The sequence below is a fragment of the Hirundo rustica genome, chromosome 6 (assembly GCF_015227805.2).
Source record: "Hirundo rustica isolate bHirRus1 chromosome 6, bHirRus1.pri.v3, whole genome shotgun sequence".
In the NCBI taxonomy this organism is placed as follows: Eukaryota; Metazoa; Chordata; class Aves; order Passeriformes; family Hirundinidae; genus Hirundo; species Hirundo rustica.
The window spans coordinates 10986381-11013810 of NC_053455.1; the positions used below are offsets into that span (position 1 = coordinate 10986381).

Below are 27430 nucleotides of genomic sequence, written 5' to 3' on the forward strand. Positions count from 1 at the left end.
CGGACAGCACCGCGCTCCGCCCGCCCGGCCGCGCCCCGGCTGTGCCCGCCCGCCGCGCCGCGGGGGAGCCTGGGACGGGCGGCCCGGCCCGCCCCGCTCCGCCCCGCCCGCCGGCCCCGCCCGGGCCGCGGCCGCTCCCCGCCGCCTCCCTAGAAGCACGGAGCGGTTTAACTTGGGAGACACGCTAAAAATCACCTGGTTCCAGCACGCGTGCCACAGGCAGCAACACCTTCTACTAGACCAGGCTGCTCAGAGCCCCATCCAACATGGCGTAGAGCACTGTCAGGGATGGGCATCCGCACCTTCTCTGGGCGACCCGTTCCAGCGCTTCGCCATCCTCACTGTAAAGAACTTCCTCTTAACCGCTAATCTAAACCTACTCTCTTTCGGTTTGAATCCCCTTGTTCTGTCACTACCTGTTCATGTAAAAAGCCGCTTTCAGTTACTGAAGGGTTCTCTGTTCCACAAAGGTTTTATCAGAGTGGTTTATTCTGGAAGGAGAGGGCGGGATGTGAGCGGAAAGGGGAAGACAACAGCCTGTCCTGCCCTGGCAGCAGCACCCGGCAGAGATGTGTTCTGCTGCGGCTGCCTCCTTACCCGGAAGATAAAGCAGGCCCGAGGCTCATTCGTCCGAAGGAAAATAATGTTTATTTCATGTAAAAAATTAACCCAGAAACCATAAGGTCAGGTGGCAAAAATGACATATTTCCGTAAAGAAAGCAGCAGGCCAACTGCAAGGCTTCTTCAGTGAAGTATCTCCGGTGCATTACACATCCAGCCCAGTCAGCCAGCTGCACTAATTGCAGTTTTATGAATCCAGCACCCAAACCATTAATCCCAGTCTTTTTTGAGACTGCTTCCCAAAAGCAAAGGACATAAAGGGAGACAGTGACAAGGAGTACATCAGTGTAAAAGGGGAATTTAATTTAAAATGAAAGAATTTATGAATTTAATTAAAAAAAAATCCTGAACTTCTGTTACAGCTTCCACATCCCAACGTATGTTTGACTGATTGAAGTATTAGATGAGTTTAACTCACTGCTGCTGAGATGGACAATCCCGTTCCTCCTTGCTCAAACTAGGCCCCAGGTCCTGGTTAACATTTGGAGGTGTCTGGGGGAGGGGAGGGGGCAGTGAAGTTCCAAAGAAACTCCACTGATCCCCCAAAAGTACACTAGGGATTGTGGGTGGCCCGCAGACTGACACTCCAGTTTTTGCTCATATGGAAGTAGAAAAGAGAATATTGCCCCCAAAAGAAAAGCAAAACAACCATACAAAACTGTGTCTGAACCTTCCATGCATTTTCTCAAGAGATACACAGGAGAATGCACAGAGCCCCCCTGGCCCAGGATCTGTTCAGATCTACTGCTCAATAAGGAAGCTGGGGTGGGAGATCCTGCCTGGCAAAGGAAGACCTGATCTGTAAGCCTCTACATACGTGTAACTCAGCATTAAAGTGTGTATGTCCAGCTAGGACACTGGAAATCTGGAAAGCCCACCCACATATCCCAGCTCCTCCATTTCTACCAAGGGAAAAAACATGCCATGCTCAGTCAGGCTCCTAAAGCATTTACGAGTCCAGTTTAACTTTGAAAAAACAGATTTAAGCAATAAAAATCTCAAACTATTGTCTGGAAGAGAAATGTTTTGTTCAGCAACTAAGTTTCAACTGCAAGCACCAAAACTAACAGAGGTGATTGGTTTTTGATGAGTCAAACCTATCTAAACCCCTCTCCCCCAGAAAGGTAATTTTTTTGATAAAGAAAAATAGTTGTAAATACTTCTCTGAATACTTTGTTCATAGAATGGTTACTGAGACAGCGTTTGATACAACACTCCCCTATTTCAATTTTCCAAAATCTACTTTGTTCACACCTTATAATTCTTCTACATGCAGGTGGTTTCAGGATTGTTTCATATGAAAAAAAGCACTAACTTTGCATGGCTGTCTGAATTCCACCAAGGCTATCCCGTATCTGGTCTTGGCTGACAGCTTTCCAACGTGGGAAGAATTAACTACTTATATCCACATAGTAAGCACCAGTACAGGCCAAGCACCTCAAACCCACAGGTTAAATTAACATTCTGGATGTGGAGATGTTCATTAAAGGGGTGTTGATAGTATTCCTAAGCAATCTAGATACTAGATCTCAAGTGTAACTCGGCCTCTCTTCGGAGGTGAGCTCAAGCAATGGTTCAAAGTACTGGCATGCTCCTTCTTCTGGAGCAGTCATCATCTGCAGTGCCAAACTGTCACAGAATTTCTGTAGCTTACAAAGCAAGATACAACATCCCACTGCGGCAAAACTGTTGCCAGGGAAAAAAAAACAAAACACACCAATAAGGAAAATAAGGATGCAGAAGAAAGCAGGGGAGGGATAGGAAATAAAAATTCAAGCAAATATTTATATATATTGCTGCTGACCTGCAGAGAAAGTAGGGTGAAAAATCCCTCAACAAGTATCATCTTACTGTAGGTTTTAAGATTGGAAATGCTCCATGTGCAGCAAATCTTGAATTCTGATATCTCTAACTGTTAGGCTACTTGCAACTAAAAGCCAGTGTAGGTAGAGACTTTGTATCCCTTTCATCGCTTCAGCCTTTACTAGGCTAACGGAAGCAGGAGGAAGATGCAAATTAAGTTAAAGGAAACTGAAGCAGACACGGGATAAACTAATTTTTACCTAAGTTCTCTTCTGCAGTCAAAACCTAGAGAGAGAAAAGGCTTTACTTGTTTAATCAGAGTGAAAAATAATCTGCCTTGATCTGGTTCTAGTTAATTATGGACATCCTTTTCCTGGGCACACAGAAGACCTGGCCCTTCTTACAGGCGTGAGAAGCCACTGAAATCAACCATCCAAAGGGCAAGATTGCCAATATGACACATTTTCCATATAATTTAACTAAAGACATATTTCAGAGAATCATAATGAGAATAGGACTGGTCACGATACAAGACTTACTCCTAGCAAATGCAATGCAATGTATGTAGAAAGAAAATTTTCCGAAGTTATAAAAGAAACAACAACTTCAGTGGGGGAAAAAAGAGATTTTTCTTATATTTAATATTAATTTGGTAGCATTTGAGACCAAAAACAAAGGAAAAAAATGCAAACAAGTAACCATTTGAGCAGACCACCTCCTTTCCCATCTCTAATCCTCTTGCATCTTAAATTCTACCGTGAGTGTCCTAGGAAAACTACTACGGCAAGGTCTTCATGAAAACACGAACTTGCTCAGTGTAGTTTTTTGGATGACCAAAATGCCTAAAATAGCTCAAGGCAAGTTTGTGACTTCCCTCTCCCCTCCTCACCACAGGATCACTGCTTATGAAGTTCCCGTGTGTGTGCAGACCTCCTGGGGCAGGAATGAATGCAGTCCCCACGTGCCCGGCCCCAGCTGCAGCTGTGCTGCTCTTCAGTGGGGTGAGAAAGGCATAATGCACTGCCTCCTTTTAGCTCCACAGTAAATGATCCCTTGGCAATTTGTTCATACAAAATGTTTAACTACATCCAAGTTTTATTTCATAAAGTAGACAGCTCAAGCTGTCTCCTCATAGAAAAGAAGCTATAATCCCGGGAGAGTGATATGGTAATTAAAATGGCATTTCTTAATTAGCTATACACAGTCATTGTCTCCACAATCACTGCACACAGTAAGGACAAGATCCGAGGACCAGAAGTGCTCCACTTTTAGGTGGGTGAACTATAAAGGGATCCAGAACTGGGATAACCTGAAATCACAGCTATCTCCTGTAAGTACATTTGTGAGGTGCATAAAGCAAATGAACACATCTCCAAACACAAGCAGTACGTGCTACACTAGCACCTTCCCCTCCAATTCTACAAAGACAAACCATGAAAGCAATGCCAAAAAAGGCTGCTGGTCAAAGCCCCTGAGACTAATTCCCTTAGAGGGAAAGGATAAAAGTCATTTCCTGAACAAGCTGGCAACCACTAAAAATGTCATTGCTGTCAGTATTTTAAAACATTGTATTTTGAGATGTATTTAACCTGATTTCAAAGAATGAATAACTGGATCCTCCATTGTTTCAGTATCTTGTTTTCCATCCACGATTTGATGCATTTCCTACTGAGCTCCTGCCAAAAACTGTTTCTTTCACTACCAAATGACCTAACCTGTAAATCTTACATTTGTAACTCAAGCCAGTAGTCAGCTCCATCCCAGGCTCAACCCCTCCAACTCCCCTTCCAACTCCCCCAGTTACTGAATGTCAGCTTTATGTGAGTAATTTCCTTAGTTCTTTTGAAGATTTTTATGGATTGCAGAGTGTAGACGACTCTTGCTGCAGACTTCAGTTTTTCCCTATATTTCCACCTGATTATGTATAAAGTACCACAATAAAATCCTAGATTTTATGGCCACTTTGCTTTTTGCTACTTTGTGTCAATACAGAAATGTTACAGGGGAAAATACTATGGAAGATGCATTTTTCATATTTGTAGATTGGAATATTACCAAATTTTAGTTCTGATTGCTGTTCTACAGGTAAAGTCTGCTTTTTCTACTGAATATCAATTATTCCTGCTTTATTTTTTTTTACCTAATGGCCTTTTTTTTTTTTTTTTAACTCCTGTGAAATTTATGAAGTTCATTTGTACTGATGATCCTGCTAGCAGAACACAGAATCTGAATACACCCCCAAACACCTTGTGTTAAACTTAGTTTCATGATGAGCAAGTAAAATTCACATGTTCTTTATTTGTCCATATAATACACCGTTTGTTTTTTTTTTTTTTAAGTTTTAAAATTAGATAAAAGCATATTAAATGGCAGGTGTATGAAGTTCTTCAGAAACAATGCCAGAACAAAAAATTGAATTACAAAATGTTAAAAAATATGTAGGTACATTTGAACTTAACATTCCACTAACATAAAATGTTACAGATATTGTCTAATGAAAAATAATTGTGCCACTTACCTATTTTTGCTGTTTCTAGGAACTTTTTATTCTGTACATAGGACGATTCTGTACAAAATATGAAGTCTACATTTTTATTACTTATTACCATAAAACAAGGTACAATGTATGTACAATATTAAAATGAAGCCATACTAAAGCCACACTAAAAAGACACTTGTAATATTACTTTTGACATTCCTGATGTACAGGTATAATTTTGGAAAATGGGGGAAGTTATCAGACAGAACTTTATGAAGAACAACAGTCACCAAAATTCTACTTCAATTTTTCTTTTTATTTTGGATATATTAGTTTTAGAATTGTTTAGTACAAGATTATACGAAATATATAAATATTGATAACAAACATGCTAAACCATTAGTGGTGATAAGATTTTGGAATATTGCCTAAGCAAATGTTCAGTGGCCCAAAATTTCAAATATGCCTTTATAGAGAACTTGAAGTGTCTAAATTACCACAATGCTTCCCTTTTTGGTGAGTGTTTATCTTCAATAAAGAATAAAAATAAAATCTAGACAGTGAAAGATGTTCTTATACGTTGAGTATCACACAGTCAATCAAACACTGATATACAGTTGGGTTTTTTCCCCTCCTTGAATAACGTAAGAATAATTCCTTTCAGCAATCTCTTGCACAGACATACTGAACACCCAAAATCAAAGGTAACTGATAATCTACCAGCTAAAGATGGAAGTTCAAACAATGGTATATCAAAATACATAGACATTGCTTTACACAATTAAAAAAGCACCCTTTTTCCCTCAAAAGTAGAAGGCATCTTTAAACTGTTTTCATATAGTTTATCCTAATGGTAAAGCATTTTCTTTTTCAAGTTTTACAGGAAATGTTTTCAGACACAGTGGACATTCCACTTAAAGATTGGGTTGGTCTTTAAATTTAGTTGTTTTAAGCCAATATTTACCACTCACAATTTTCTTCCAATAGACAATGTAACAAATATTGGAAATTGAATGTTAAATGCAACCAACAAACAGCAGGCACTACATCTGCACAAGGTTACTATGAATGTCTGCTTGGAGCAATTTTTTTTAATGGATGCAGGAGATGTTAATACTTCCTTAAAAAGTAAAACAAAACTATTTTTAAAGAAGCCACTTTTTATCTCTTTATGCATCAAGACATTAAACATTAAGTTATATCATGTTACTGCCAGAGACAAAAGAAACTAATCACCCATTTAGAATAGCAGAACACATTTCAAACAGCTTGTAAGCAGGATAAGTAAGTCAAAATACTGGCCACCCTGAGAGAAATCAAATATTGAAGACAAAGCACTATATTTTTAAAGAGATTTTTCCTCCCGTGCTTTTCCATCTACAACAAAAAGCTCATTACATGCAAGTAAATCTTGTGGAATATATAGCAGCATTTGAAGATCATCAGCAACTCAGATGCATTTTCAGTTCACTTGTGAGGTGTATTTGCAGCACATGTGCTCTTTACAACAACAACAAAAATATTTTCACGGTAAAATTATGGTCACTATCTCCTCAGCTTTCAGACTCATTTAAAAAGTAGCAGAATGGAATTCAAGAGTCTGTTCTCTTTTTTTTTTTTTTTTTTTTTTAAATATTTTAATAAGCTTATGATGTTGTGTTCATCTTTCAGATAAAAACTGATGCAACTGAAATCACACATAGTATCTGCCACAGAATATTGAACTCCTAGAGCCCAAGAAAAATGCTGAGTATTAAAAGCTCAGATAAGGGAGAAAACAGTGAAAGAGTTATTTTACTGACTTGAAAAAACTTAAAATGAAATTTTATATTCAGTCTTTTCCCAGTCATAGTAAGCAAATTTTCATTTTAGGAAAAATTCTTCTACCAGTTCAAATCTGGAATACTGGCGCCATATTATACACTAAAGACTGGAAGATATGGCTTTAACTCTACAGAAAGTATTAGGATGTGGTATATATAGATATATATATCTTTACCCTAAGTAAAAGAGAAATGAATTTACAGAATTCTTAGAAAGGAATGACGACTGAGGATTGTCACAAATGTCACCAGTTTTTAAGTAATGTTTAATAATACGAAAGAATAATTGTATTTTCAAAACTGCTGGTATATAACAAGACAGCAATAATGTTGAAACAACTGTAAAGCTGAGAAATCCTAGAAAAAGTTTAATACTTATATTTGAAATAATTTTACTTTTGAAAACACACATTTATCATTAGTACCAGCTATTGGTCATTCACTTATTTAGATGGAAAGATTTTATAGAACGCTTTTCTCAAACACAACTATAAAAACTGCACGTTATCAGCTGGTTGGTACTATGACAACACCTCCAGGAAATTGTGTCCACTTGATTATATTCAACCCAATATTCTGCAAATGGAACTGGGTAATTTACCATTGTTTGAACTACTAATCTTGAGCTGCATACTCTATTAAGTTATTGCCTACAGAAATGGGTTGAAGAAAGCTTTGACTTTGTGTGTAACTGATTGGTATGGCACAAAAAATTAAGTTCTACTGTAGAACTGAGTCCAGAAAAAAAAACTTTTCCTCCAAAATAATATTTCACTGTAATAGTTTAATGCCCATCATGTGATATTAATTCATCAGCTCTGCAATGTGATTCCAAGGCTTTCATGGTATAGATATCCTGAGGCAGTTCTGACTTGCGTCGCACAAGAGGACGATCTTTTTTCTGATCTTTTTGTGCCTGAAATAAAAATAGAACAAAGTTAGCCAAACATATTAATTACTAAACATTACTTCAGAGTACTTCTTACACATCGGTATGCTCACTTACAGGAAAAGAAATAAAAAAGTATCTGGAAAGAAGTTTATACTTTCTCCTCTTTACCCTACCAGCTATGCAGTTCCACGTATTAAAACCAATTTTTTTGCTAAGAGGAAAACCAGAAACAACTACAAAATTCTAATCTATTAACTATCACTACCATTTTATGAACGTTCTCTCAAAACCAGACAATATTCCTAACAAAGTACCTTTAAGCTTTATACCCTAATTTGCTTTTTTATTTTTTTTTCCTATAAACAAGTCTTTATTAAAAACTGCCTGGCTTTTATTTAGCTATTTATTTATTGCCTTGTTCAAGGTTAGTAAGTCACAGTGGTCTGATTTTATTGTGGCAGAGCATTCACAAAAAGTGCTCACATAAGTCTCATACAGAAAAAAATTCCTGATCTACTTTCCTTAGTCAGTCAATCACCTCTTCAGTAGGGACATTTGCTATATTGCCAGCCTCTGGCATAAACATTACTTTCACTGAAACTATACAGATCTTTACATAGTTGCTCATTTCTGAAGTTTAATTTAAGAATCAAAGCTGTCCTTTTGACTGCATTTTTTTTTTTTTCATCTCTTAACTGTAGAAGCTCTTAACATCAGCTGCTGATGGTACTTAGCAAGTGATATATAATTGTCTGTCCAGTGTCCTCCCAAAGACTGATGCAGGAATGCTACTTAGCCTGCTTTCTGCAATACTCTGATCCTTAATCAAATATTTTCCTGCCTGGTGATCCAAACTTATCCATCCTCTTGCAGGCTTAGTTTAACTAATAATAAGAATTCCTGATTTAAAACATTCTATTAGCTCTGCTAGGACAGGACCTTTCTCTTTGAAAACCTGGCTTATAATCTTTTAGCCATTTCACTTCTTGCACACTTTGTGAGCAAGGGAATGGAAGAAATGCACTTGGAGAGATGGCTGAGGAATGCTTGAGCAGTTCCAACTCAAGTTTCAGAATTTTGTTTACAGTTTGTTCATTTTCCATTAGTTTCATTTTTTAAAGTCCCCACCCTTCCTTACAATCGTGGGTGGTGGCAAATCAAGCTCATTCACAGGGATATGACACAATAGTTTTCCAACTGGAATGCTACCAAAGAAGCTGTATAACACCCAAATTTTATAGCTCATAAAGTTGAATTCTTTGTAGAAAAGAAGGTAACACCTAGATGAGAGACCATGGTTTTAGTCTGGGCTGACATTACTGTTTCTGCATTTTATGTTGTATAATACTGGCCCAAATCCTCAAACTCTTCCAGCAGTTGGGACTGGGAATTTTGTTCTTAACTTCTTGTCCCAGCTACTAGCACAGAATTCTACTCTGGCTGTTTTCCTTCTAAAATTGATGTTAGAGCAATCAGACTTAGATAATAGGAATTTTAATGCTCCCTGGCCAAGACAGAAAGTGAACCATGGTCCCATAAACCCTGAGAACATAGTTAATTGTTAGGAAACAGCACAGTCAAAGATGGACACTATGAGCAACACAACTCTAAAATTAAGCAGTACCCATTTTTGTAAATAATTTTGCATGCACCTTTCTCCACTAGAACTGGTTCTAGGCTCTGGAGCAAGTGAAAGGAGGCCCCTTCTTTCCCATGTGGGCCTGGCTAAGCTATCCAAGGTACAAAGAAAGGCAGAGGTTTAGAAACTTTATTCAGCCCAGTGCTCCCCACTGAGTAGCTTTATCCATCATTCCCACTGAGGGAAATGCTACTCTTGTTCATTGCCCTGGAGAGGGATGCAATTCAGCCACCAAGATTTACATGTAATGCACAGAGATCCACAACATACATAAGTGTTTAAATACTCAGCAATCCCTGGATTGTGCCTTAAAGGTATTCCAGCATTTCTTTTAATTCCAACCTTCACTCAAAATGCCAGGTAATAAATAATAAGTAAAATATAATCTTTTATACAGGATAATGACACTGGAATTTTAACACAGAAATTTAGGAGGTTAGGTTGACCACATGCTTATTGTTATTAAATGTCTTATTGGATACATTGGTTCAAATTAACAGACTTTATGTCCAAACTCAACTGTTTTTTCTGGGTCCATTTCTCCAGTTTTAGACATTGCTAGATTTAGACAGACTTACAGTACTATACTGTACATATTCCTTCCAGAAATTTCACTGATGCTGCAACGTTACCTAGCATCTCTCCATTTTCAACCAGCTCCAAGTTGAAATTTCTAGTTTCAACATTGGTATTTATAATTCCACTTAACCAATGTTAAATTCAAAAGACAGGAATATTACTGAGCATTAACTAAAGACAAAAGGATGGAAATGACCTGGAGAGTCCTCGCCCTGCAGTGGGCAATGGAACCTGACAGATGGTGGACTGAGGAAGAAGACCCATGAGTGGGCAAGACATACTTCACATACTTTATTACAACACAAGAGCTTTAACCACTATGAAGGCTCTGAATAAAACCCAAAAATGTATAGAGTCAGATTCTAGTACTGACAAGCTTTTCTTATGAAAAGTCAAAACCATTATATAGAAAGGAGACTAGAACATGATGTCACAGATTTTAGCTATAGCCCTCACTATCATTAGAGCATTATTATTGTTCTCATAATGACACAATAAGCTATTCCTAAGTGAAAATAAAAACAAAGTTTCTGAGAAGAAGAAACCTTAAAAGAGACTACATAGGAAATTCACAAGCATTAGAAACATGTTATGTTCTGGCTGCTACACTATCACTTGAAAGTAGCAGCCCTGATGAAGTGTTTTACTATAGAACAAATGGTTGCTGGGCTGAAAACACAAGCCAAGGAGAGAAATTAGTTCATAGTTGGAGCACTTCGCTATTTTCACAAGGTTTTACCTGACAAGCCTCTTCTTTCACTGTCTTTTTCAGCGTCTGCAAATCCTCAATTAAAGGCCCGTCTGTTTCCATTGCAACAGGACTGTTCAGCAAACTCGTGTCGCTGTATGTTGGGTACTAATAAAATGCAAAATGTTAAAATAATCATTCTTAGTTGTAATAACTAAATATTAGGAGTGCATTTGAATGATATGACAAGTTATTTGAGATTAACTTCAATATTTAATGCTTCCAGGGACTAAGTAATAAATTTTGGAATGGAACACCAATACTTTCACACCTGGCAAAAATATCCTGCTGAAAAATACAGTCAGCATTAAAAAATAGTTTGATTATCAATCTCAGTTTTAAAATACTCAGATTTTGTCAGTATTGCATGCCTACTTTGGCAATGAGTTATCTGAAACCTTATTAATACATTGTCAAGTGCCCTGCGAACAATGTAGTAATCCAAACACAACCATTTCATTTGCTGATGTGATTTTGTGTTGGAAGAAAAAATACACCGTTAAAAGACTAAATATACCTAATATACATTTAATATAATTTCAAACAAAAATATTATACTTTTCTGTCTTTGGAAAGTAAAACAATTATGAAAGTCTTTTAGGAATTAAAAAACCCCAAAACCTTTGTTGCTCAGTAATCTCAATACATCAGATCTTATTTTAATTCAGATAAGGTATATAGTTTTGAATTCAGAACTTATATACATGCACTCACAGACTTCTTCACAAGTTTTTCCTCATAGATATTTTGGTATCTGAATGCACCAATAACTTAATGCAGATGAAAAAAAAATTAAAAACACCAACAGCAAGGATTCAATGATTTTAAAATCTTAAATTGTGTTTTTGTGTCATGCAGAATCAGGAACAGCTCTGAACAATAAGAATCACCAGTCATCAGACAAACAAAAAAGTTAACAGACATTCCAGGAAAAAAGAACCTGCTAAAAATCCATTATCTAGAGTACTAAAAGCATTTATATCCTTCTATCAATTCAGTGGAGCATTCAGTAATTTTTATTTTGCATTTCTTCCAAATATTAGTTTTTTTGAAGCAGACTATGTGGAACATACTGTATACAGGTGGTGTTAACTGGTATCAGAAAATGTATTTACAGAAAGTTCTTTGGAAAGAAAAGGAAATTTATACTGCACAACTCTGAATTTTTCTACAACTCAATCCACTTATTTAGCCAAACATATAAGAGCTTATAATTTGTGATAGCAAATGACCATGTATATCAAGTACTCTTCAAGCAAAGCTTTTGTATGACTTTTGTCATTGGAGAAATGTTTTGTCACTCAAAGTCAATGAATAGGCTTTTTTGATTCATTTAATTGATCTGTTGCCAGAAAAAAAAAAGACATTTTATTAATTTTAATAGATTTTATTTAAGAAGTTTAGTAATTGTTCCCTGACAAATGACCCAAGAGGAAAAAAAATTTACGAATTTCCTCTTCATAGAAAAAGAGATAACCTCATACTTTCTGTTTCAAAATAGCACTGAGATGAGAAAGTGTCCCACTTCTGTTTACAGAGTACCATTTCTCCCTCTTCCACCACTTTAAACTCAGCTAGACGGTGTTGGAAATACACAGTACATTAAGTTTCTTGCAACAGTATAATAGAATTCTGTCTGCAAAGTAATTTAAATTTTTGTTCATAGCAGAAAACCGTATGATTGAGATAAAACTGGCAGCAATCTCCAAGCAAACGCAGGGGGTGGGGAACCCAAGCCAAACCATTTCCTTCTCCCATAATTTCAAAATACAATGAATACTCTAAAGGACCTTTGTTTCTTTATCATAATTTGAGTCATATCAAGTAATGCTACAAGTCATTTCAATAATGATATGACTTGTAGCATTGATACTTGTACTTGATAATTCCTTATCAAGTAATGGACAGGACATTTCCCTTTAGGAAAGGAGGAGCAGGTTCACCAGCAGACTGGCCCAGTGCAAGTATAAGAATAAATGCATCAGACAAGAACATACAATATTACTTTAATCCATTTGACACAAAGAAAAACTGACCAGTCAAAACTCACAGTTTGCAGAAAAATCTCTTTTGTAATATAGTTTGCAAAACAGCTTTTCAAGAGAAACCAATTATGGCCTCTCTGTATTTTTCCATAATTTTGCACAATAACTTTTCAAACCACACTACGGTATAAGTCTTATTATAAGGAAAGGAAAAAGTACTTCATATCATATTTTTCAGAAACCTTTTTTAAAAAAATAATTACTTGCACAAGAGAAAGGTTACAAATTTGAAAAGTACTTTTATTGTGTATCTTTCATAATACAGTTGGTGAAATTCCTTTATTTCCATGATCAGTCAGACCTGTTTTCCCCACTGATATTTAACAAAATTAGAGTATTTAAGCATGACCATGTTAATCTTTTCTAAATACCTGGGGATTTGATTTGGCTAGATTTTCTATTTTAACCCATGCTTCTTCCCGTTCCTTCAATTTTAGCTTCTCTCTGAAGAAAAAAACAAAATCATATAGAAGTAAAAGAATTCAACAAAATAAATTATTTAGCTATACCTGTTGGAGTCTACTGCCCAAAACACCACTGTTGACAGGATAATTTGCATCACCCCATGATCTCAAATCAACATTAAAATTAAAAATTAAAACAGAAAGCGGTTTTGATCTAGGCTGAAAGCATATTTGTGTTTTATCGATAATATTAGAATTCTACATTGGTAAATAAGTAGTCAATAACTGACCATGAAAAGGGCAGAGATTTTTACTTGTTAGCCCAATGGCTTCAGATTATAGGTTAAAGGAAAAGGCACCAGGGACATTTGGAACTGAACTCTAACAAAGAAGTACCCAACAAAACCATGCTCATTCTAGGGAGTAGCAAGCCCAGAGGGATGACATAAATGCCTTTTTTCTTTTTTTTTAAATAGAGTAGAAAAAGGTTTTTTATGCCTAATAATGTCAATTTGAAAATGTAAAATCTAGGGCTTGTTTTCCTTTCTTTCTTACAAATAAACATCTTCTTGCAGAGACTAGAATGAACATCTGTCTTTTAAGGTTGGTAGAATTTATAAGAATTTTGAACTAAGAGCGCTAAAAATGCTCTCAGTGCACAGAGCAGATGATCCAAATGTCAAGAAAAAAAAAAGGAGGGACAGTTATATCCAAGCACATACACAATTTGCCTCCAGCTCTCAAGTTAATTCAAGATGGGAGGTAGGAACACCTTAACGATCCCCTTTGCAGTTTTTATGTGGTGGGAGATTTTTATTTTGGTTTTATGTTGCTAGCTCTTCGCTCAGCAGTCTGCTTTAGTTCACACTCAGAATATCACCCAAAAAACTTGTAAAAATGAGAGATTGATTTCTCACTTAAAAGGGGTTCCACTTACTTGCAGTCAGGGAAAAGAGAATTAGTGTCTTTTTTCTGCAGAGCCAATGGTCATATTTTGTAATCCATTAACACACACATCTCAAGAATTTGTTACAGTACAAGCTCATTTCTTCTTGAATTCTAATAAGGAACTTCAAAACTCGGACAAATCAATCTACATTGAGAATTTGTACTACTTCCAGTATGCCAGTTTAAAATAGGTGTCTAATCTGAACCACCACTTGAAAGAATCCCTGTTTACTTTGAAATTTAAAATAAAATTCAAATCCAGGTATTTTCAGTACCCACTAACTGCTTCCAACCCCTACAATTAGACCCAAACCATCAATACTTCTGACTTATCTATCTCATTTTAGCAGGATTTTTCCATCAAATAAAATCTGTACTAGACACCTGCACTACAGTAGAATAACAACTTGACTTCAGGTAACTTTTATAATAATATGAAGATATGCTAATGCACAATGCAGTGCTGAAAAATGCTGGGGAAGTATTTTGGGACAAACTGAGTGACAACATGAAAGGAAGTAACACTGGGTAAATAAAGCATGCAAAAATAAACACAGGATGTAAACTAAACTGTTTAACAGATCCTCTATACTGGGCTCCACCATTAGCAGTGTCCCTCTCAAAAACTTAATTGTTTTTGGAAGATGGTGACCCCAGAAGTATTAGGATTAAACCTACATGAGACACCTTACTGTTAAGAAGATTTACAGTCAACATATAACAAGTTTCAGGAAGTCAACTTTGAGACTGCAGTACTGGAATAAAATGGGCACCTTCCCACTAACGACACAGTGGTTTTTCAGAGCTAAAGCACTCTGAACAAATTATTCAAGAACAGACAGACACACTGACATGAAAACTTACTTCAGTTTTTCTGCTTTAAATTGCTGTGTGCAGTCATCGAACAGTTTTTGGTTCATCTCCATGAAGAGTTTCAGAGCATTGTATATCAAGCCATGTATTGTCCTATAAGTAAAACTTCTGGTTGAAACTCAGAGTACTTTAAACTTTGAAATCTACTTTTTCTGGTCAACAGTAGCCAATAGCCTACATAACTGGAAAATTACATCATTTCAGAATAAGTGGAAACAAAATTAATTAGTGGAAGTTTCAATTTACCCACAAGAGGCCTAACATAAGTACTAGAATTACCAACTTTAAATGCAGTTCTCTTACTCTGCAGTACTACTCATCACTTACACTTCTGACATTTGAACTTCCCTCTTAATACTATATGTATCAATACTGGGCTAGTTGTGAAATTTAGTGGCTCACAATAATCCCATGAGGGTTATTAGAGAAAATGAAGTATGACATTAAAGATCTTGAAGTAAGTAAGTTACTGGCAACTGATAAATTCAAGAAAGAAAGAGTTAGTGATTAAAAGGTGTGTAAAAAAGACCCCACTCCTTTTGAAAACTGCCACCCAGCAACAACACAATTATGCCAGAACTCTTTAGAAATGTGCTAGAAAAGTGAAGTTGAAAACATCACAAAAATTACACAAAACCAATCTGCTTTATGAGGCACTTTTACAGATTAATTTACAGTTCCAGGCTATAATGTACTGCTGCTCAAAAAGCATTCCATTAAATGATTACTTTGTATTGTATATGGAGTTACAAGTAAGAGTGCAGCTGCACTGGGTAGCATGACTTTTGCTCAGAATAAAACGAATGCATGACCTTGAAAGTCAGAAAGAAACAGCCAACAGCAACCCACATTTACTATGTACAACTGCATCACTCAATTGGAATTTTATTAATGAGGACATTATTTGTTACTGCTTGCACTCAGCGACAGTAAGCAATCACTTTAACATCTCTTTATTTTCCATTTCTTTCCCAGTATTTAATTGCAGACTGATTACTCATTCTTGGCCAGCCCATCAGCAGTTCTGAATTCACAGCTAGAGGCAGACTGGGATACTGTCACCATCCCAGCAGTTGCACAATAGCTCAAACAAAGAGGCACTTTACAATGGAACAGCTGCAGAAGGGAGCTGACCAGGACTGTTTTCATGCGTAAGTACTACGTTATTGTGGGGAAAAAAAAGTGAAAATAATCAATGGAGAAAGAAGAAAAAAGGCAATAAACAAAAAGGAAATAAAAAGAAGGCAAAAAAAAGATCTGATCTACAAGATATTTCACTAGAATGCAAAAGAAATGCAAATCAGCAAATAGGTTAGTGGTCAGAAATCAAAGTTAGTCTTTAGAAGTATCTGAACTACAGATGAATGCCAAATTTTCTCCATATTTATAGAAGAATGTCATGGATTAGATGCACTAAAACACTCTTTCTTGTTTAATTAAAAAAGGAAAAACTATCTTCCACAGTTCTTAATACTTCCTAAAAATTGACAACAATAGTTTATCCAGTAAATTCAGTGTCCTAGAATAAACAGCTCAACACACTGTTAAACTAGCAACTCACAGATCCAAGCCCTTAAACCTAGAACTACAAATAAGTGAAGTAGCAGGAATTTGTACAAGTGTTTCTTACTTATTCCAATGCGTCTTTGAATTCCGGTACAAGGATGGAAACATGATGGGTAAAATCTTTGCTGCATTATCACTAATTAAACTCATAATATATTCATTATTCCAGTAGTATAATGCTCGCTCTGCAACCTAAGACGACATGAAAAAAGGAACACTTCTTCAATCTCTTACAGAGCAAATAATTATAACATTTGGCAAATATAGTGAAAGGTAAAAGAAGTTGCAACTCAGACTTGGATTTTTTTAGTGCTAATGAGAGTCATGGAGCTGATGGAAAGAGAGACAAAAAACGTGCTTCTTTTCTTGCTAGGAACATGGTTCAATCTATAACCCACGAACTCTGAAATTCAAGCAAAGAAATACTTTCCAAAAGAACAAGTATTTGTAGAACTCATATTACAAGTAACGAAATGCAAACACTGTACTGAATGGGTTTAGGTACTTCTGAAAACACTGAGTTTTTCAGGGTTTTTTATGTTAAGCATAACACTGAAGTGAATCACCCAACATGAATGCACATATTGCACTCTTAAAAAGGAACAGTAAAACTAATGTCTGGATCTCTGCAACTTAGCATAGAATTGAAGACTTCTTCGCAACAAATAAAATTCATTATGGTGAATAATACATTAAAGTCTGCTTTACAAAAATGCTGATATCATTGTACATGCAGTAAATACAGACCTGAAAGTGTGGACTGGACACACATTTGGCTAGCTGTCTGAAGAGAGGTTCCATAACTTTAACAAATTCAGATGGTTCAATAACATCTAAAATTTCTTCTAGTTCATTTAAAAACATGACTTCTTTTGGACTGTGAGTCTTTGGCCAGTATTTCAGCAGTGCCATTACCACCTGTAGAGACAAAAATAAAATAATTTCATGTTAATTTCACTTTACCTTGCACTGAATTATAATGCATTTAATAAGCCTGGTACTTCAAGCAGAAAAACTCGTGATTTCTTGGCCCATGTAACAGTAGTGATCAGACTTGGTTCAATGTCACAGAAATAACTCTTAATAGGTCTAAACTCACTTCTTCAGAAAACAAAGTTATATGTCTTAAAGACATGTTCGAAAATAAAAATCAAAATACTAGAGAGAAAACCTAACATCTAACTTAATATGATCAGCGCAAATTTGCTACTATGTCATCGGGAAAATTACCTGCCACTTAAGTGACAGATGCTTTATATCTCTACCTTCTTGGGGATGTAACCCAAAACTCAAGCAATTAAGTTCTATTAATATATTTTAACAAAGAATCTACTATAAATGTATGTATTATTTAATCATGAAAACAGATATTATGTCCTCAATGAAGCCTTGGTCAAAACATACAGATTTTAAAAAATAAGATGTCAAAAAGTCTCATGTGACAATTGTAAGCGAAGCAAAGCATTTACACTTGAAAGGACCAGGATCTTTTGAAGAGGAACTCGGTACTTCGCTAATGTGTTTGCTAAGTTTTTAAAGTTGTAATCACATACCAATTTGGGATCAAAAAAGGAAACAAACTTGGTTGCATATTAGTTCAGATTTCTACTAGGAAATATGCATCTGATGTTTGGAAGAAAGCTAAGAAAACAAGATCCCATACAGTACAAATGAGAATGCCTGACATTTGCTATCTTCTTAACTATTAAAAGCTCCAGCTAGAAGAGAACTCTTGCTCAGGTGCATACTTCTATTTGTTTCAAGAAAACCAGTTTCCATTTTACAATGGAAATGGTCATAATTGAATAACGTGCACTTTTATTAGCAGCAATTGTTTCATTGTTCTACTGATTAAACAGATTAGTTCTTACCTACTTGATATTGGGTGTAATGAAGCAAACCACTAGATACTCTACAGAACAGTCAAAATTATTCACCTATTCATTATGTGCAGCCAGACCACAGTCCAAGGTTGGTAGACATGAAGAGGATCTGATTCAAAACCCTTGCACCGATTGGTAGCTGTGTGTCAGAAATCTATGTTCCATCATAACATCCATCTGTCAACTGAGCACAGCTCAGGCAAGCTAATTTCTGACTAAACTGCATCTGGATCCACCATCTTCTATCTGCTCAGCCAGAACAAAATAAGCACAATAAAACCTGGTCTCTTTGTAAGACCTATACTATCAATGTTGTTTTAATTAGTTTTGGATATTCTGAATGACTGTTGGAAAAAAACGCATTTGATAGATTAAAATGGTTAAATATTCAATTCAAATATAAACCATTACAAATAAATACTTTGTTCTCCAAACCGCCTTAACAATCTACAGATGTACGGTATAGTAACATTGATAGTTCAAAATATGTAATAAAAGCAAGATAAACTTACTGGTTCTGTAAGTGTGCTGTCCTTTTCTAAAAACTGAACTACACAGTACGCCAGCTACAGTAAAAGAAAAAGAGTTTTATTAATACTCACTATGCAACTGAACACATTTTGAAGTCACTAGCATAAGCCAAGAATAACTGAACATTTCAAATTAAATACAAGCTTCTTCCTTAACTTGAAAAATTTTAAATTTAAAAACCTATTTGGCAGGCAACTTAAACAGAAGGGTAAACAGACTTTAAAAATTCTTTTCAACCTTTGCAAGTTTGTCCCCACCTTTTTCTGTGTTATAATATAGACACATATGACTTGATGTTTTCTTTTTACACCTAGCACATGGCATTTCATCACACTTCATCTTTTCAAATACAGGATTTAAAAATCATGATCTTGTCCTCTAGAATGCTTTCCTTCCACTCACTAACATTTTGGTGTCCCATGCTGATTTATTAAGTATTTTCTATTTCACAGCCTAAGTAGACAACTACCTAATTTCACAACTTAATTTCACAAACTAAGTTAGATAAAAGTGCATTGAACAACTGTATATGGGATTTTTTATCAACAACTATTGATAACTATGCCTATCAATGCAAGCTGATGCAACCTGAGGCTGAATTATAGTATTTATCAATTGCAATGCTGAAAATGAGACTGTCCACCTGTGCCTAAATAGTGAAGTATCACATCCCTTTCATTCCATAGGCCAATAATCCCAAAGTAAGAGGGGAGATCACTGCTCATCTCACAGACTTTAAACATCTTCCTAAAATCTCTCCATTTATTGAAGTTCAGCTGATGACCTTTCCTTTTTTTGATGAATCCTACCAGGAATACTCCATGGTAATTTGAGGAATGTGCTGAGATTACTACAACTGCTGTTCTTCCCTGTTCTGAAGTAAATTTGACTTAACACAAAAATTAACTTTCTCCATGTATGTCTTCAGCAGCAAATCCTTCTACCTGCAACTGTATCAATTTGAATTTTCATGCATCTACTCCAGTGTTTCACACACTAAACTCACTTGAAATACTTTTCCATTTCATTCAGCAGGCCATGTAAGAGAGGCATCCCTATGTCACTACCCTGTTTTTACTGATGCTGAACAGCAATGCAAGTCAGCTGAAGGTTTTGGAGAATTAATTTGTGATTTAAGGGGAGCTGATAAAGAACAATATGCCTCAGGTCAGTAGAAAAGCTGGAGATCACTGTTGATATCTGTTCTAGCTGAGATACAAAAGGTCTTGCTGTTCACACCCCAACAGGTTTTGATTGTGGCATTAAAAAATAAAAAATAAATTTTGAAATGGGAGGCATTTTATTCTATTACTTCAACAGCAACTGATGGAAGCCACTGAAGACAAGATCCAAAGCAAATGCTTATAAGCATCTCTCATTACTAGGGAATTGTAATTATAGATAAGGTATTCCTAAAAATACAGGTCGTTCGTAATTTTATTTGAATACATGGTACTTAGAACTTGAGAGTACTCAAACTACATAGTAAATATTGAACTTTCAAATTAAATACTCAACCGTTACATAACAATATCTCATAAAATTTCAGCATATCACAACAATACTATATTTTCTCTCACACTGTATGACTTCTCACTCCTCTAGAAATTCTGAATGGAACTAAGTTTAGCACAGAAAAGATACAGATGGTTTAAAAGCACGATGCAACTCAGAAGCCCCCTTTTTTCTGTGTACTTCTAAAAGGATCAATTGAATTAAATAATGATGTCCTAGTAAATTCCCAATTCCTTTAAAAGCAATAAACTGAATTCAAGAAACTGAATTCAGCTGAATCGCTCCATGTAATTTAGAATGAAGTGTTTATAGATGACATTCATTAAAACCATACTTTTCTGCAATTTTTTTATGTCTAAACATTACAGACAAGAAGATAACAAAAAACCCCCGTGCAGATAAATACTAAGAACTCTCACATGAACCAATTACTATATGTTTCATCTATAAACACTACAGTGCTTTTTGAAAAGGTATTATTGTGTACACATTTTCTTTTTAATTTTTCTATCAACAAGTGAAGCATTATAGGCAAATGTGTTAAGCAATTTTCCCCACATAGGCTATCAGTGAATTTTTGGAGCTTAGAACCCAATTCACAGCAGACTTACTTAAGTCTCCCAGCCTCTTCAAACAACCTTACCTAAACACTAGAATGAAAAAACCAAGCAAAACTTACCTGTGGATGGTAGACACTGAGTGATTTCACTTTGTGCAACGGTAACAAAACCTTCAATAGGAATATTTTGTGCTCTTCTTTTAATGGTAAGGCAAATCCATTAATTATGCTGCCAGGGAAATAAATTTAAAAATAAAGATCAGTAATTATATAGAAGTCTGCACTAATGTACAGGAGATACAAAAATTCTTGGGCTTGCTTTCTAATATTTACAAATGAATAGAATAGTCAGATCAATCTCTGTCCATACCTTAACCAAGTTTTTCACAAGTCTCAAATTCCTCTTCCAAGCTGCACACAACTACAGTTCAGATTTCACCCTTCACTATGAACTACTCACTGTTTCAAAGCTTTGATTACACATCTCTCCCAGCTTCTTCATGGTATTAACAATTGAAACAGAGACTGGATGGAGAAGAGGCAATCCAGGACAGCAAACAAGTCAAAACATGACTTCTACTTAACTGTTAGTGTTTCTGTAAGGCCCTAGAGCACAACCTAACAGCATTCCAACACAAGACATCCCAGTTAGAGCTGAGTGCAGATGTGGCTCGGTACTGGGTCAATGGCACCTTCACCTCAACCCACAGTACTGGAACAAGAAGCTCTGTGTCAACAACATGCTCAATGAAACTTCTTAATGGACTGGATGAATAACCATTACAGAACAGCTACAGCACAGAAACCTCACTGAGCTACCAGAAATTTTGATTTGGAAGCCTTAGGGGGTAAAAAAATCCCCAAACCAAATTGACATCAATTTTAAATTTGCAATACTTAAAGCTAACCTAACAAAACCAAGAATGAGAAAAAGCTGGCGACTCAATAACAATTTGGAAGATATAGCTTCATATTCTAGTATTAAACTTTATAGCTTTCATGATGACTTTGTATAAGTGTTACTTGAGTATAGTGTGTTTATGTAATGATGGACATGTAACTTCTTTAATCACTGAATATTTTATTGAAAATTAAAGAACTATTCTGGGCAGGCATGTAGACCTCGGAAATTTCAAAACATCTTTCCAATTTCAGCAGCCTTCTGGGCTGCATTGCAAACAGCACTGCCATTAATTTGAGGTGAGTAAGTGATCCTTCACCTCTGCTCAGCCCTGGTGAGACATCTGGTGTTTGTGTCCAGGAAACGAAGGACGCAGACATACTGGAGGGAGTCCAGTAAAGTGCAGTGAAGAGGCTGGAGTATCTGACATACACAGAGAGGCTGAAAAAACTGTTCAGTTTGAAGCAGAGAAGGCTCAGGGGGATCTCACCCATGTGTACAAATACAAGAAGGGAAGGTGTGAAGAGTCAGATTGTGCATTGAAAGGGCAAGAGACAAACTGAAAGATGGGATATTTAATTCAAAGACAAGAAAAAAACCCTTTTTATTTTAAGTGTGGACAAACATGGGAACCTGTTGCACAGGAAGGTTGTGGGGGTCTTCATCCTTGGAGATATACAAAGCCTGACCAAACAACCCTGAGCAACCTGCTCCTGCTGATCTATAACTTTCATGTGCAAAGACAAAGTCATCCTAACTGAGCTTTGGCAGTGTATCAATGCATGACAAATACCAAATGCTTGCACATGGATTACAGAAATCAGTTAATAAAAAACTCTATAGTTTCAATGACGCTATCAGCTTTAAATTGTAAAATTTTAGTGCCAAAGGCTTACAGATACATCACTGAAATCTGAGAAATTATGGGGTTAGCAAAATGAGGTTTCTGAATTTTTACAACCTGTGCTTCCTTTGTTTACCCACTGTGTGTTCAGTGAAGAATTTTTAATAAATTTCAACTCACTACATTTTACTTGTTGCTTTACAACTAATGTTAATTACAAGGATCCTAAGCAGAAAATAAGACCTAAAAAACAGGATTACAAAAATTGTCATATCCCAAAGCATTGCCACAAGGTTCAAGTTTTCTTTGCTTCTACAATGTTAAATAAAAACCCCTTGATTTTTGAAGTCTACTCTCAAAACCAAGTGAGTTTAATTAAACAAAACCTACATCTTACCTTCCCAGTATTTCCAGTAATTCTGCTATGCCATTGTGATGTTCTGTTTCATAAATAAACCTAAATAAATCAAACATTTTATGGGGTTACTGCTGAAGAGAGACACAAATCTAATACCAAGATACCCATCTAACATTACAGGTAGCCTTGACCCCAAATATTTCAGTCACTCAGAAAAAGGAAAGCAGAGAGAAATAGTGGAAAAGGAACTTTGTGGAAACAAAAATCAGTAGCACACCCAGCTGCTTTTAACCTTCACACCTGCTTGCTCTTTCCTCCCACATTTAACAAAGCAGCCTACACTCAAGCTTTCCCAATACTCATATTTTATGCCATTTTAATAATGCAAAACAGTGCAAATAATGCTCTAATTATTAAAACAACACAAGAATATCTGGCATAACTAAATGCCATGACTCAACCTTCTATAGCAAACGCAAGCACAAGGTGTTCAAACAGTTACTGATTCTGGCCGTGAAAAGCTTTTTGGCATTACAAATCTCTGTGCATACAAAAGGCTTGTAATGAACAAAGGAAATCACATTTTCCTGAGTCTTCTTTTGACAGAGCACTATAATTTACTAGGCAGTCACCTTTCCAGCCTCCTTCACATGAGTGTAAATTTATTGACAAAGTTCTATGCATGGCTTCAGGTAATTTGCAGAGTTATAAAAATTGACACTGAAGAGAAAATAAATCCACTAATTTGAAAGCATTTTTTAATTTGAAAATTTGTCATAGGATGGCATATTAACAGCTATTTTTAATCCAGAATATTCGAAGCAACAGTTTTTAATCCTTAAAGACCCTTTCCATATAATTCAGGACAACAATTCCAAGCAAAATTAAACACACTGATGTAAAAAGGCTGGGATTGAATTAATAGGCACATAAAGGTTTAAAAATTTAAAAAAATATTTTACTTCAGGGAAAAAATAGATTAATGCACTATGGGGAAATAATGTAATTCTAGTCAATGACTAAAAGACAAATGAAGGCCACACATTTCGTAGGTAAGCACAGTAATAAACTGACAACTTGAAGGCAAAACTATACGAAAATGAAGTATTTTTCAAGTTATGAAATGATAAACTTTAAGAGTTTATCATTTCACATAGTCCAATTCACTAATTCAAGACAGAAGCTGGAACAACTTCCCGCCTTGGTGATCATACCCAAGTGCACCAGTTTACATTTGGATGCAAAATTTTTAAACTTCAAGCTCCTAAATATTATGCAGCTAAGTGAGCTTTCCTCTAAGTTTGTGGTCGGCTTTTCTTTTTCTACCACAACTTCGTAGCCGTGCAAATTATATAATCACCCAATTGTATGTCAGATTGAAAACTCTCTTATACAAACTGTGTAAAGTTGATCTAATGACCAGACCATTTCTTAAGTCTTTCAAAAGCTTAGCACCAGAACTATCTGTATTTGAAGACTACTTCCATTATCTCTGACAGCGAAGTGCAAGAAGTGGCAAATAAAACCACTTTTCAGAAGTGCATATAATCTGCTATGATGCTGTTTTACCATCTGGTTCAGATATTTGATCAAACTATAAATTTTGGATTAAATTTAGTAAAATCCATGGCCAATTTATTAATGTATGGGGGAAAAATGTCTGCATCTTTAAGATCCATCTGTACTTTTTCCTTGGGATATACTGGCTCCTCACTTGTCCTGTGAAGAGTGTCCTGTGAAGTCAACTTCCAGTTGACTGAGAGACAGCACAGGCTCACTAATTATTTTAAAGTAGCTCCTCTGTATTCCTCCCAAAGGCTCAGTTGTTGCCACAGGCAGGGAAGATCAGCTCCCTCTACAGCAGGTACTGCTGATATGGCACCCAGGGCCTGGCAGCTTCTTGCTACCTTCTTAAAGAGGCAGCACCACACATTCATTTTGGGATGAAAACAGTGGCAGAGAAGGAGCATGATGGAAGGAGTGTAAAACTGATATACAGCATTGTTATTTCTAGAAAAGCAAAGAATATCAAAATTAAAACATTAAAACAGGCACCACAAACTTGCATCCACTCTGGACATAACAGCAATAAAAACACACTTCCAAAGACCTTTGGTAATACAGGGGATTAATTTGTTGTTGTTGTTGTTGTTTGGTTGGTTTTTGGTTTTGTATCAGTGATAATACTACATTTACTTTTATGGCAAAACCCAAATATTTCACAAGAGCTCAACTGCACACGTAAATTCTGAGTAAAGAAGAGGCAGCAGAAATGTTCCTTAAAGCAGACTACAGATCTCTCAGTCATTCAATTTCAGCCCATTTTCTGTATTACAAAGAGCTACACCTTATTAAGGCATCAGTGTAATAGGAACACTACTAACCAAAAAACCCCCAAAAAAACCCCAAAAAACCCCACAAAAACAAGCAAGCAGCCTCCAAAGCCTCCCACGAAGATACCAAACCACCCACTAAATAATATACTAACTCAAATTTCAGCTGCCAGATTTATGTCATGGGCAAGACTACCGTAATTTAAATCTCCCACAGTGGTATTAACTATTATTATATGTAGCAATATTGAGTATAAATATATTAAGACTTTTAAAAATTGTTAGCAGTGTCTTGGAGTGTTTTAATTGCATACCTGAACACATGTACCATAATACAAAGATGTTGACATACCTATAAAATATATTATTAATTTGTTTCCGGATGTAAGCTCTTAAGCCTAAGAATTTCCCATATATTCTGTGAAGAGTTGTTTTAAGAAAATCTCTTTCACGAGGATCTTCACTGTCAAAGAGCTCTAACAGCTGAAAAGAGGGGAAAAAACATGCACTTTAAATGAATCTAATGCATAGTAGAAATAATTTAGAGCTTGAAGTTAAAAAGAAATCTTTTTTTACCTCACCTGTAATACAAACTTCTGATCAATATATTTCTTAGCTATATTAGGTTGAAAATCTGGAGATTCTAAAAACCTTAAGAAAAATTCATAAACAAGCTGGAAAAAACAAACAAAAACCCCAGTATTAGTCTTTTAAACAAGAACCATTTTATAAGCATCACATTACTAAAACGGCCTATAAGTTGCTCAGAATTGCAAAATGTTTTTAGTTATATTTATCTATATAACACACAGTAAAAGCTTTGCTCTTGCTCTCCTGACAAATTACAAGAACTTGAGGGTCTTTAAACTGCACAAATTCTGCTGAGCTCCATCACTACACTTTACTCAAATGACACACAGTAATCTAATATTTATCATGCCCAGAAGTACACACTCTAAGAAGTCTCTGCTCTCCTCTATTTGTCATGGTACCTCTGAAAGTTAAAGCTGTGCCAGAGCCAGATCAAAGCATTCACAGTGACAAACAGAAGCTCATTTAAAATCCCAGCAGTTACATCTCTACCAAAAGAAACAATGAGCCTTTAACCTATAACAACTGATTAAAAAAAAAAAATATTTTCAGTTGTAATTCAAGAAACACATTTTAAAAATTACATAGAAAATTAACTGATTTGAGATAAACACACAGACTAAACAATTTAGAAAAGATAAACAATTAATTTAATGTCAAATTTCTGTTATAGACTGTGATGTCTCAGCCTCCAGGAAGTACCTGTAGATGAGGCCATGCAGCTTCTAAGGTTGGTTCATCTTCCTCTGGATCAAATTCTGCTCCCGTTGGATTGGAAGATGGTGGTAATGTTCGAAACATATTAACTGCAAACTGAAATTACATGTGCCTTTAAGAACTCTGAAACAACTGAATGACTAAAAAAAACCCAAAAAACCAAAAAAACCAAACTCCAAGATGGTTTTGACTAAGAATTCTTTACATTAACTATTTTAATTAACATTTGCAAAAATACAAGCTATATAATGCAGTATTTTAAACAGTGAGGAACATTCTTTAAATAGTTCTAACTTGGAGAACATCTTTCCACACAGTAAGGACTCTTTGAAGCACAAAACTACTGTGGGGATGTGTTTTATGAGGACACTGCTCTGATCTCTCTACACACAGACATGTATGTAAGAAAATGTATTTAAAATGTTTACACAAACATTTTTATATATACACACTTTATAAGGCCTTGCAGCAGCCTGCAAAAATATAAGTCAGAAGTAGAGATACAAACAAAAGATAACTCACATCTGTTCTTCTCTGTAAAATATTAGTTTCATTTCACATAGTGGCTGCACACATACAGGAACACTTCAAAACCAAATTCCACAACACCATCCCCAATGGTATTTATTTTAAACTATGGCCATATACCTGACATTACAGAGCTCTGAAGGGGGGAGAACTAAATACCCTAAGCCTTTCAATATTTGAATTCTAAACCTCCTGAAAAACACTTAGCATCCTCATGGAAGTGGACCAGTCTCCAAGTGCTTGTCTAGAT

At 35.8% G+C, this 27430-nt stretch overlaps 1 protein-coding gene across 6 annotated transcripts in view; it reads right to left on the reverse strand.

The window, feature by feature from the left end:
* Positions 1 to 4947: 4947 nt before the first annotated feature.
* Positions 4948 to 27430, reverse strand: part of PPP2R5C (protein phosphatase 2 regulatory subunit B'gamma) — a 77234-nt gene continuing 54751 nt past the window's right edge. For all 6 annotated transcript variants that reach the window (XM_040066165.2, XM_040066166.1, XM_040066171.1 and 3 more), the window contains 12 exons: positions 26638 to 26748; positions 25926 to 26018; positions 25697 to 25827; positions 23051 to 23110; positions 21029 to 21137; positions 18816 to 18869; positions 17168 to 17338; positions 16485 to 16612; positions 14846 to 14947; positions 13001 to 13073; positions 10576 to 10692; positions 4948 to 7642 (listed from right to left, as the gene is read on the reverse strand). In XM_040066165.2, the coding sequence (XP_039922099.2) occupies positions 7511 to 7642; positions 10576 to 10692; positions 13001 to 13073; positions 14846 to 14947; positions 16485 to 16612; positions 17168 to 17338; positions 18816 to 18869; positions 21029 to 21137; positions 23051 to 23110; positions 25697 to 25827; positions 25926 to 26018; positions 26638 to 26748 (1281 nt within the window). In that variant the 3' untranslated portion in view covers positions 4948 to 7510. The remainder of the gene's footprint in view (positions 7643 to 10575; positions 10693 to 13000; positions 13074 to 14845; positions 14948 to 16484; positions 16613 to 17167; positions 17339 to 18815; positions 18870 to 21028; positions 21138 to 23050; positions 23111 to 25696; positions 25828 to 25925; positions 26019 to 26637; positions 26749 to 27430) is intronic.